The following is a 12424-nucleotide window of genomic DNA, read 5'->3' as shown; positions in this document are numbered from 1 at the left end:
AACAGTAAAGATTGCCATGCTCAGGTCCCACGGGAAGTATGCCAGGGTCACGAAGATCATGGGAGCCTCCATGGAGACGTTAGAGATCCACCTCAAGCGCCGCATCCAGCTGCGAGATGGCGAGATCTTCCGGAACGTCAACGAGCTCTCCCGCGTGGTCCAGGAGATTGATGAGCAGGTGATCCGGGAAGAAAAGAAAAGAAAAAAAGCGAGGGCCATGGCTGGCAGAGCCCTGCCCAGCCCAGCGGCGGGGAGTCCGGGGCTGCAGCTTCGGAGGAGCAGCCGGTCCCGTTTGTTCTGCCTGTGGGCGTGAGCTCAGTAGACCAGAACTACCCCCGGACCTGCAGGATGTGTCTCTGTGCTAGCGTGGACATTGTTATTATTGCCCGCCATGGCTTCCCCTACTGCATGCACTACCCTGGAGTCTTCGTCCTGTTCGATGAGGACCACTTCGGGTTCATCTGTCTGGAGCTGAAATACTTCATCCTGTTCGGCAGAGTCCAGAACACCTTCCAGAATGTGGAGGCACCATCCCCGCAGGCCTTCCTGGAGATGCTCTAGAACATTCAGTCCGGACCCCCTGGGAGGAGCAGCTTGCATGCACTTTGAAGATTTGACCTTCTGGCCAGGTTACCCACCTTTGTTTGTTTTTTTAATCCTCACCCGAGGATATTTCCCCATTGATGTTTAGAGAGAGTGGGGGAGAGAGGGAAGGACAGAAATAATCAATGTGAGAGAAACACATCAGTTGTTTGCCTCCTGTCCAAGCCCGGACCAGGGCCAGGCTGGGTAGGAGCCAGCAATTGAGGTAGAAATAAACAGACCAGTGGTCTCAACCTTCCTAATGCCGCGACCCTTTAATACAGTTCCTCATGTTGTGGTGACCCCCAATTTCATTTTTACCAATTGAACATAATTAAAGCATAGTGATTAATCACAAAAGCAGTATGTCATTATGTATGCGTTTTCCAATGGTCTTAGACGACCCCTGTGAAAGAGTCGTTCGACCCACAGGTTGAGAACCGCTACCTTAGACCTTTCCATCCGCAGGTCCAGGTTCTATCCACTGAGCCAAACCAGCTAGGGCTGAGCATGTTTTTTAAAAAAGAAAGAAAGAAAAGGGAAAGATCCTAAAATTAGATAGTGGTAATTGTTAGATTGTACAACTCTGAGTATAATAAAAACCACTGAATTGTACATTTTATTTTTTTAATTAAATCTTCATTGTTCAGATTAAAAAAAGAGAGAGAGAGGGAGAGAGGACATATCAAAACAACTGAGAACATGGAACTCTAGACTATGTATTAGTTAATAGCATTTATCAAGATTAAAGTCCTTGTGTTATATTATGTAGAAGAATATAACTTGTTCTTAGGAGATATCCATGAAGGACTTAGGATTCCTAAAAGGTTCGGTTAAAAAAAACAAAAGTTTGGGTACGTGCATGTGTACGGAAGGAAGGCGAAGAGTGTGCAAATGTGGCAAAATATTAACAACTGGGAAATCTAGATAAAGGTGATCACTGAATTATTCTTTATACTTCCCTATAAACTTGACTTTTTTCAAAATAAAACCCTGGGGTTAAAAAAAAATCAGAGAGAGGTGTAACCTCATGCTGCAAGGCATTGTTTCAAAATTAGTGGGACACTTCTGGACATTTTTTTTTTTTTAATTCAGGGGAGGGGGAGAGGGAAAACCATAGAGGAAAATCATTATAATATTCTTAAAAATGATAAAGTACAAACAATAAAAAGAGATGCCTATATTAAAGGATGACTATCAAATAGTGTTATAACTCTTTAAAGCTTTTTAAATAACAGGCTAAGGCACAGCGCTGAGGGTTTTACTATTTTCTTTTGCTTTAAACAATGTTCTAGAGAAGAACCACTATCAAATTTGAGAGCCTAGACATTCTGCTTTATAAAAATCATATAACTTAACCATCACAACATGTATGATTGTAGATGGTATGACCCCAAACTGAAAGAATGAAAAATAAGAAAGTAAAACTCAAAGAGGTAAAGAATGTGCATGCAAATTCACAGGGTAAATGGATGGTTTGAACTCAAGTGTGTGTGACTTCACAGGCTAGGTAGGGTCTTTCCCATACGGCATACTAGATGAACAATGAAACAGGACTGCTGTTTCCTTAGTTTTAATCTCAGAGTTTTATTGGGAGACTACATCTACCACCACAGCTAATTTTTTATAATTACAACAATAAGTGGTATATTTCTATTTTTTCCACCAAAAAGAATGACCTTCCAAAACAGAAAACCTACAATAAGCTTAAAGAAAAATTAAACCACAAACTTTCAATGTTAATTACATACAAATTCTAAAGTAGATTGTGTATGACTTCTGTGTATTTAAAAAGATATACATACAGATAAGAAGTAATGCCTAAGAGTAGAAATGGGTTTCAAAAGAGCAAAAGTAGAATATTTCCTTTTCATTTTGGATAGAAATGCTCTCTCAACTGTATCCTGTACTCCCGACCAGTGTAGGTAGTGAACCTAATTTAAACACTCATTCATGCGAAGGTCTATCACTGTGAATATGCATTAGGTTGCTGTGGTATCTTTACGTCAGCAATAACCACAGGGGCATTAACAAATGTAAAGCCATTTGCTCTGATTCTAAATGGCCCACGATGACACGTTCTTATGGTAACTGCATTTTAAGTTTTTCTGCCCTTTATTAAAAACTATCATCAAACACTATTTGTAGTGTCCTTTACCCAATCTTCGAAATCACTGCTTCTAAACTGTGTCTCCTCAATCAGATAACCATGCAGATAATAACTGATCAAAAGCAGGAATAAACAGATTAGGGTGAGCGTCTCCATTTAAAAAGGTACATTAATCTCAGTGCACAGTATGATTTTAAGTTTAGCCCACCGGAGAATATTTCCAATTATTTCCTAGTTATTGCATATATCACAGGTTATGTTTTCCTGGGCAAATGACAGACAAATAAAATACTACTTTATAGCAGTAATTTTCTTCCTTAAATATATTTTTATTGATTTCAGAGAGGAAGGGAAAGGGAGAGAGAGAGAGAGATGGAAACATCAATGATGAGAGAGAATCACTGATCAGCTGCCTCCTGCACTGCCACAATGGGAATCGAGCCTGCAGCCCAGGCATGTGCCCTGGCTGGAATCGAACTGTGACCTCCTGAGCTATACCAGCCAGGCTATAGCAGCAATTTTCAACCTTTTTCAACTCATGGCACAGAGAAACTAAACATTTTTTCCCAATCTGACCAAAAAATAGGTATAATTTTGATTCATTCACACTGGATGGCTTTGTTGTGTTGGCTGCTGCCATTTTTTAAATTTGACAATCTAAGGGAAAAGGGCTCAGTGCCCCTGACTAAATAGTCAGGTATTGCATGTTTTAAAATTCTTGCGGCACACTGGTTGAAAATCACTGCTCTATAGCAACTATTCTTTTCATACCTTCTCCAATACTGCAGTCATTTGAAAAATGTCACCATTAGTAAGCACAATCCATAATTCAGTCAGACTTACCTGAGGCACGCCTCGTGAACCGGTTTATTACTGCAGCTAAAAGAAAAAAAGGCAGAATAATATTAGATAAAAATCTATTTAGCCACAGCCATGAAAAGAAACTGAATTGTTAAGTGATCCCATTAAGTTAAATATGAAAAAAATAAGTGAATAAATAATCAAGAGGAAATACCACAAATGTATGAAAAGTAAATGTGTACATTTACTCGTAGCTAAAGAAATACAAATTAAAATATTTCACCTGTTCAATCAATTTAAACACTTTCAATAAAAAACTCGTTATAGATAGCTTAATGTACTTAACTGAAGACAGTGTAAATCTATAGAATATTTTTATAAGTTGGCAATTACATCAAGTGCCATTAAAGGTTTGTGCCTTTTAATAGAATAATTCTATTTTAAAAGATTTATCCTAAAGAAATACCACTAGAGAAAGAAAAAACAATGTATGAATATAACTTCAGCAGCATAATTTTACAATGAAAAAAAATTAGGAAACAAAATTTAAAATGCCCATGTATACTGAAGTTGTTACTAGGTAAAGGACAACATATCCTTGATATTCTCAAATTTAAGATACGTGGTTTTGACAATTTTTGTGTAGCTCCAAGGTCCATGACATACAAATCTCTATATTGTGAACTGCAATTTCAGGCTGGTGTACGAGAGTGTACCACTCAACCAGTAATCCTATATGGGCCCACTCCCCAACTCAACTCAGCTCTGCGGTTTCTTCTTGGATTTGGTTTTAGTTATCTCAAGAAGTAAGGTTTTTAAAAACTTTATTTCTTGAGAGAAGCAGAAATAAGTTTATTGTCCATATTATTTACATTCAGGACATCATGAAGTACACAGTATATTTAGTGGCAGAATGTCATGGGCTATTACTTTTTAATACTTCAATATTTTCAAAACAGTAACTATAAAAAACTAGAGGCACGGTGCATGAAATTCGTGCACTGTGTGTGTGTGTGTGTGGGTGTGTGTGTGTGTGTGTGTGTGGGGGGGGTGTCCCTCAGCCCAGCCTGTATCCTCTCCAATCTGGGACCCCTCAGGGGATGTCCGACTGCCGGTTAAGGCCCGATCCCACAAGGATCAGGCCTAAACTGGCAGTCGGACACCCCCTCACAACCCGGGACTGCTGGCTCCCAACCGCTTGCCTGCCTGCCTGCCTGATTGCCCTTAATCACTTCTGCCTGCCAGCCTGTTTACCGCCTAACTACTCCCCCGCCAGCCTGATCAACACCTAACTGCTCCCCTGCTGGCCCGATCGCCCCCAACTGTCCTCCCCTGCAGGCCTGGTCCCCCCGCCAACTGCCCTCCCCTGCAGGCCTGGTCCCCCCCAACTGCCCTCCCCTGCAGGCCTGGTCCCCCCCCAACTGCCCTCCCCTGCAGGCCTGGTCCCCCCCAACTGCCCTCCCCTGCAGGCCTGGTCCCCCCCCAACTGCCCTCCCCTGCAGGCCTGGTCCCCCCCAACTGCCCTCCCCTGCCGGCCATCTTGTGGCATCCATTTTTGACCACAGGGGTCGGCCATCTTGTGCAAGGGTGTGACAGTCAATTTGCATATTACCTCTTTATTATATAGGATTTTTACATTATGGAAATAGATCAAGTGAAAGTAAGACTTGAAAATTTTACCAGCAATATGGTTATACTGCATGAAAAATCTGTATGCATAGGAACAAGTACGAGGAGAAAACTATGTCAGATGTTTTACATTAGTCCTTGCAACCATGCCATTTTACTGATGAGGCTCAGAGATATTAATTAATTTGCTTTAGATTTCACAGCCCCCTGTGGCAAAGCTGGAGAATTTGAACCTAGGTCACTTAGCACTAACATACTGCCTCATAATGAACTCTCAGAAAAAGAAAATTAAAAAAAGAAAAAAAAATCCCATTTACCATTGCAACAATAACAACAACAACAAAAAGATACCTAGGAATAAACTTAACCAAGGAAGTAAAAGACCTTTACTCAGAAAACTAGGACACTGAAAAAAGAGATAAAGGAAGATACAAACAAGTGGAAACATATACCGTGTTCATGGATTGGAAGCATTAACATCATTAAAATGTCCATACTACCCAAAGCATCTATAGATTCAACACAATCCCTGTTAAATATCAAAGGCATATTTCACAGACCTAAAACAAAAATTCCAAAACTTTATACGGAACTAAAAAAGACCCCAAACAGCCGCAGCAATCCTGAGAAAGAAGAACAAAATTGGAGGCATCACAATACCGGATATCAAACTACACTACAAAGCCAGTGTGATCAAAACAGCCTGGTACTGGCGCAAGAACAGGCATATAGATCAATGGAACAGAACAGACAGCCCAGAAATTGACCCATGCCATTACGGCCAATTAGTATTTGACAAAGGAGGCAAAATTATAAAATGGAATAAATAAGTGGTGTTGGGAAATTGGACAGGTACATGCCAAAAAATGAAACTAGACCTCCAACTTACGCTATACACAAGAATAAATTCAAAATCGATAAAAGACTTAAATGTAAATCACAAAACCATCAAATCCTAGAAGAAAACATAGACAGCAAAATATCAGACATCTCTAGCAGAATTTTCACCAATACATCTCCCAGGGTAAGAGGAACAAAGGAAAAATCAACAAATGGGACTACATTAAACGAAAAAGCTTCTGTATAGCAAAAGAAACCAGCATCAATATTGAAAAGGGAAACCCACTGTATGGGAGAACGTATTTGCCAATGATACATCTGATAAGAGGTTAATTTCAAAAATATATGAAGAACTCATACAACTCAACAAAAGACAAAAAAATCCAATTAAAAAAAGGGCAAAGGACCTGAATAGGCACTTCTCTTAGAGGATGTATGAATGGCCAATAGACATATGAAAACATGCTCAATGTCACAAATCATCAGAGAGATGCAAATAGAAACTACAATGAGATATCCCTCACACTTGCCAGAATGGCTACCATTCAACAAGTGTTGGTGAGGATGTGGAGAAAGGGAATGCTAGCACACACACTGCTGGTGGGAATGCAGACTGGTGCAGCCACTATGGAAAACAGTATGAAATTTCCTCAAAAATTAAAAATGAAACTGCCATTTGACCCAGTGATTCCACTTCTGGGAATATATCCTAAGAATCCAAAAACACCAATCAGAAAGAATATATGCACTCCTATGTTCAGTACAGCATTACAGCATTATTTACAACAGATAAAATCTGGAAACAGCCCAAGTGCCCATCAGTAGATGAATGGATAAAAAACACTGTGACATTTATACAATGGAATACTAGGCAGCTGTAAAAAAGAAGGCTCTCTTATGCTTTGTGACAGCTTGGATGGACCTGGAGGTTATTATGCTAAGCAAAATACGCCAGTCAGAGAAAGACAAATATCACATGATCTCACTTATATGTGGAATCTAAAGAACAAAATAAACTGACAAACAAAATAGGTCCAGAGGCATGAATGCATGGCATAGACTGACAGATTTCATGGGGGAGGAGTTGAGGGGGGAGGACAGGAAGAGATTAACCAAAGACATATCCTCCTATATAATAAAAGGCTAATATGCAAATTGTCCCCTCGGGAGTTCAACCAACTGGGAGTTCGATTGCTCACTATGACATGTGCTGACCACCAAGGGGCAGCGTGGAATGAAGGCAGGCCCTGGTCAGCCCTGATCGCTGGCCAGGCCTAGCGACCCTATCAGTGCACAAATTTCATGCACTGGGCCTCTAGAGAGAGAGAGAGAGAGAGAGAGAGAGAGAGAGAGAGAGAGAGTGTGTGTGTGTGTGTGTGTGTGTGTGTGTATGCATAGCCCATGAACACAGACAATAGTGTGGTGAAAACCTGGGTGAGGCATGAACTAGGTAGAGGGGGGCAAGGGAGGGGGGGAGGGGGACCTGTAATAATGTCAACAAATGTAAAAATATTCTAAAAATGTAAAAATACTAAAAATGCTGCCTCATTAAAAAACAAAGCAAAAATACTGACTTCTGAAGTCACAATAATAGTTACGTAGTTCCTTCCATATTGATTTGTACTGTTATTAAAGATTAACTTTGTGAAATAATTCACAAACCCAATTTTCAAAATATTATAGTTTATAGCAAAATTTTATTCTCCAAATTAATCGAGATAATATTTTCATAATTTACATACCAAAATAATTTAGCCGTATATTTGCAATGTCACACTTTACTTACATAAAAGCATTTCATTGGGTAAACTGCATGTTACGTATATTTACACTTCCATCAGTTTTCTTGGATACTTTCAAACCCATTTTTCCTTCAGAACCTAGTCTAAAGAAAGCCTCCCCAGAAAGCTACAAGGACAGGGGGTAGAGGGGAAGCACATAGCTTCAACCACAGGAATGCAGGACAGGAACAGTGTAGGGCGGCTGATAAAGGCAAAGGGAAGGCAAAGAGACATACCTTAGCCTTCGGGAGAAATAGAGTAGACCTTTTCCTCCTACCTCTCTAGTTTCTCTTGACAATAACATCACAGCACTGCAAGCTTCTGGTCTGAAATGTTGGGTCCCTTAGGTTTCTATGTCTTTCTGAAGTGCTTAAGGCAGAGATTTTCAACACAAGTGGCACTGCCATCTGGAAGCTGTATTCTGAATTTGTGGGGGTAATTTTTCATTGTCTCAGTAATTCAGAAGACATCCTTGGCACTTGGAAGACAACATACAGGACAGACCTGTACAACAAAGAACTGTTCTGAATCCCACAACTGTTGTCCTGTTCTACCTTCAAATATCTCACTGGACATTCATGTGGGCCAAAAAGTCCGTTTATAACCATCTGAGCCTACATCTGAACACTGTGTTATATAAACGTAATTATTTTATACAGTTTTAATATACATCAAATTTTCCATAACACAACTACAACATAAATTAAAGGAATTTGGGGTGGGGGTGTTGTGTTTTGTTTTGTTTGGAATTTTACTAAAAGATGTTCATTTCAAAAAATCATGTCACTGCTGCAATGCTATTCATACTCTTAGTGATTTTCCACATAAGTGGGAAAATCTAACTACATTATGTCTTATGTACATATTGATGCACATACCTACCAAAATACATTTTACTTACTGCAAATTGCTTTCCTTTATTTCTCCTTTATATTTTTGCTAGAAATTATATCAATTTTTAAATTGTGGGTAGACAGGTTATAAGAATGATTTCCATTTCCCGATAGTAAATGGGACCCAGGAACAGGCAGTTAAGAAGATGGTTGCACCAGGCAAGTGATATGCAGTAGACAACGTAAACACTGGACTTTGACAATCACCAAAAACCAATCCCTCACATCCACATTCCTCAGTATCCACTTGCAAGGACGAGACACACATTTCCTGCAAAGCCTATTGGCAAACTAATAGCAACCTTCAGAATTTTTCTAGATTTTTTAGTCTAGCTACCAGAGATAGCTTAGGCTCCATCCACTACTGGCCCTGTTACCTTCTGTGAAACCTTGGATGAATCATGTCACTTTGACTTAAATTCTCAACTTATAAAGTATGAGAAGTTAAAATCTGCCCCCCTTCTTTCAAGGGGGATTTTATGAAGAAAAAACATAAACACGTTTGAAAGTGTCTGTAAACTATTCAAATGTAAAAGATCGATGTTTATTTCCTGTGAGCTAATGTTACCAATTTTAATATTTCCACTTTAACATATACAAAGTAAACAGCAGTACAAATTCATAAAGGTTAACAGATGATGATGTTTATTTAAATCCTCACCCGAGTACATGTTTTTATTGATGTCAGAGAGAGTGAAAGGGAGAGAGAGAGAAATACTGATGTGAGAAACAATGGTGGGTTGCCTCCTGTACACGTCCCAACCGGGGATCGAACCTGCAACCTGGGTATGTGCCCTGACTGGGAATTGAACCCGCCACCTTTTGGTGTATATGATAGTGCTCCAACCAACTGAGCCATCTGGCCAGAGCAACAGATGGTTTTAAAATGGGGCAAGTCAAATTAAGTTTTCGCAGACTCTTGATTTCCACCTTTAGCATTTCCTATCTATAAATATTCTGTGAATGTATTTATAAACCCCCAGTACACACAACAACAACAACAACAACAACAAAACAGAAAAAAACATACAATACTAGTAGAAAATGTATTATCTGCCTGGAGAAACATGAAATGTGACTTAAGAATATACTAAACTGCTAACAGTTTAAAGGGATACAGCTAAAATCTTAGTGAATCCTCGAGGAAAAATACAGAAATATTCATATAGTTTTGACTTCCTCCCAAATGCCATTCCAGTGGAATACTGAGAGTTCTGTGTTTCTATGAGTATCTTCCCGCTTGTCTAATCAGAAATCCCCTCAGCTCCCAAACCATATCCCACCAGACTAGCCTCAATTCCTTTGCTCCCAGGAGACCCAGAAGTGTAACTGATTCAAGTCTTCTTTAATCCTGAAGTATCCTTACAAGAAAAGCCCTCCATGACATGGGGTAAACGGAACGAGCCCCTCTACTCCTAGGGCCTCCCACACCTGTGATCCTCTGGTGCCAGCGCAGCAGGACCTGCTGGTCTTCCCACCTCTCTGTGCCCAAAGCCCGAGCAGTGCCTGGCGGAGCAGAGGCCCGAGGAAATATCCGTGCCATGAATCAACACACTCTGGGGAGCGAACAGAGCGAGCTCCTTGCCCCACTTATTTTATTGCTTTATTTTTTTTTATTTTTAAACTTCATTTTAAAATTTTGGTGACAGTTTAATTTTTGTGTTCTTAACAAGGCTATGTTTAATCTCTCAGGATTAAAAAAAAATTAAGATTCTATAAAATTCAACAACAAAGGAATAGCAAGGGAAGGGCATAACAGCCCCATTCTCTGGGGTATAATAGCTATTCCAGTTTAACACCTACCTTCAAAACAAAACTAATTTATATAGTTTCTAAATGAAATAATGCATAACCACCCTCTGTTCGGTTTATGCTAATTTTCATACACGAAGCCGGAGGATGCCTCGGGGTGTCCCAACCCGCCTCCATGCCCGCGTCCAGGCAGCCACCTGTCTCATTTTCTTCACAGTGACCAGTGCTGTCCAAAGGTATCTATTATCCTTATTTTCCTCCCACACTAGACTGCAAGCGCTGTGGGGCAAGGTCCTCCCTTGTCTGTCTGTTTTCACTATTGTATCTCCAGGGCCTAGAGCACCACTTGATATAAAATATTAGGTTCAACAAATGCTGAACGAATAGTGCTAATGGAAAACTAATATAACCGGTGTTGTTCATCTGACACCTAAATATGATGTAGACGAATGCAAGTGATATCTACACAAGTACAAAATTTGTGAGAACTCACACATTAAAACACAGTACTGACTGGAAACATAAAATGAAATTAAAAGCAGGAGAGCTTGACTAGCCTTTGACTTTTTGTACAAGTAGCAAAAAGCAATCCCATTTATGCCCCATAATTATGAAAATGTAACCCAGATGTTAGTGTCCAACAAAAATAATTAGTGCAGAAAGCAATGAAACGTTTCCATTAAAATATGGAAAAGGGGATTTCAAGGACAGCATGTTTCCATTTTTAAAAATCAAGGTGAAAAACTGACATACAATGAAATGCACAACTCAGTAAGTTTTGACAAACATATACACCTATGTACAAACACTCCAATTAAAATTAAAACATTTTGGACACTCTGGAAAGGTTCCATGAGCCCCCATATAGCCAATTCCCACTGTGCCATAGGAACCACTGTTAGGGTTTCTACCACCATCGTTTAATTTTACCTGTCTTTGATTTTCATATAAATGTCAGATTCATTCTTGCTACTGAGAGGATCAATAATCTGTTCTTTTTAAAATTACTGTTAAATAATTGTTTAATTATTGTTAAAATATTGTTTATTCCACTGTATGAGTAAACCACAATCTGCTTACCTATTCTTATGTTAATGGACATTTGGGTTATTTATAGTTTGGGTTATTTTGAATAAAGCCTCTGTAAATACATACATACACACACACACACACACACATTCACACACAACTTTTTGTGATCATATGCATTTCTCTTGAGTAAATGTGACTAGAGTGGGATTGCTGGGTCCCAGGTAGGTGAATGTTTAACTTCATAAAAACCCATAGTTTTTCCAAGTGTTTGTACCATTTTATATTCTCATAGGCAACATAAGGTATAACTAATCCCAACCATTCTAGTGTGTCTTTAATGCCATCTCATGGTGGTTTTAATTTTCATCTCCTTTGTAACTAAAAATACTGAGCACCATCCCACGTGCTTATTGGCCATTCTTATGTCTTCTTTATTGAACTGTTAAATCTTTTGCTCAGTTTGATTAGAAGCTTTTTATTATTGAGTTTTACCAATTTCTTTTATATATTCTGGGTCAAAAGTAGGTTCACAGTTGTTCATATGGAAAATAATACAATAATTAATGAGCAATAATACAAGAATAAACTGTGTTTCACGTACTCACAACGATAAACCTACTTTTGCCCCATCCTGTCTGTAATAGAAAAAAATCCTAGTTATTAAAAACACACACATGCCATACACAAAAATAAACTATAGATGGACTAAAACCTTGAGTCTGAAACGCAAGACTTTAATGTTTATAAAAAAATAAAGACATTTAAAAAATTGGGGATAGATGGATTCCTTAAGGCAGAAGAAGCATAAGTGTAAAGAAAAGGACAAATGTTAGACTACTTCAAAATTAAGAAATTCTGCTCAAAGTCACCAAAACAAAAGTAAAAAGAAATGTTTAAGACTGTGAAAAAAATTTTTCAGTGCATATTACCAACAAAAGATTAGGAATCAGAACATGTAAAAAGAAAGAAATCTTGGCTATTACAAATAACAGCAATGAACATAC

General features: G+C 38.9%; 2 protein-coding genes across 2 annotated transcripts in view; one reads left to right on the top strand and one right to left on the bottom strand.

Moving 5' to 3' along the window:
- LOC132211130 (ubiquitin-conjugating enzyme E2 R2-like) overlaps positions 1-12424 on the top strand; it is a 920533-nt gene that overhangs the window by 450703 nt on the left and 457406 nt on the right. The window lies entirely within an intron of this gene.
- PRKAR2B (protein kinase cAMP-dependent type II regulatory subunit beta) overlaps positions 1-12424 on the bottom strand; it is a 75651-nt gene that overhangs the window by 48235 nt on the left and 14992 nt on the right. The window contains exon 2 of the mRNA XM_059712808.1: positions 3536-3571. Within this exon, the coding sequence (XP_059568791.1) occupies positions 3536-3571 (36 nt within the window). The remainder of the gene's footprint in view (positions 1-3535; positions 3572-12424) is intronic.

This window comes from Myotis daubentonii, chromosome 10 (assembly GCF_963259705.1).
Source record: "Myotis daubentonii chromosome 10, mMyoDau2.1, whole genome shotgun sequence".
In the NCBI taxonomy this organism is placed as follows: Eukaryota; Metazoa; Chordata; class Mammalia; order Chiroptera; family Vespertilionidae; genus Myotis; species Myotis daubentonii.
The sequence above is the reverse complement of the archived record's forward strand: the minus strand, read 5'-3'. Positions and strand labels throughout refer to the sequence as shown.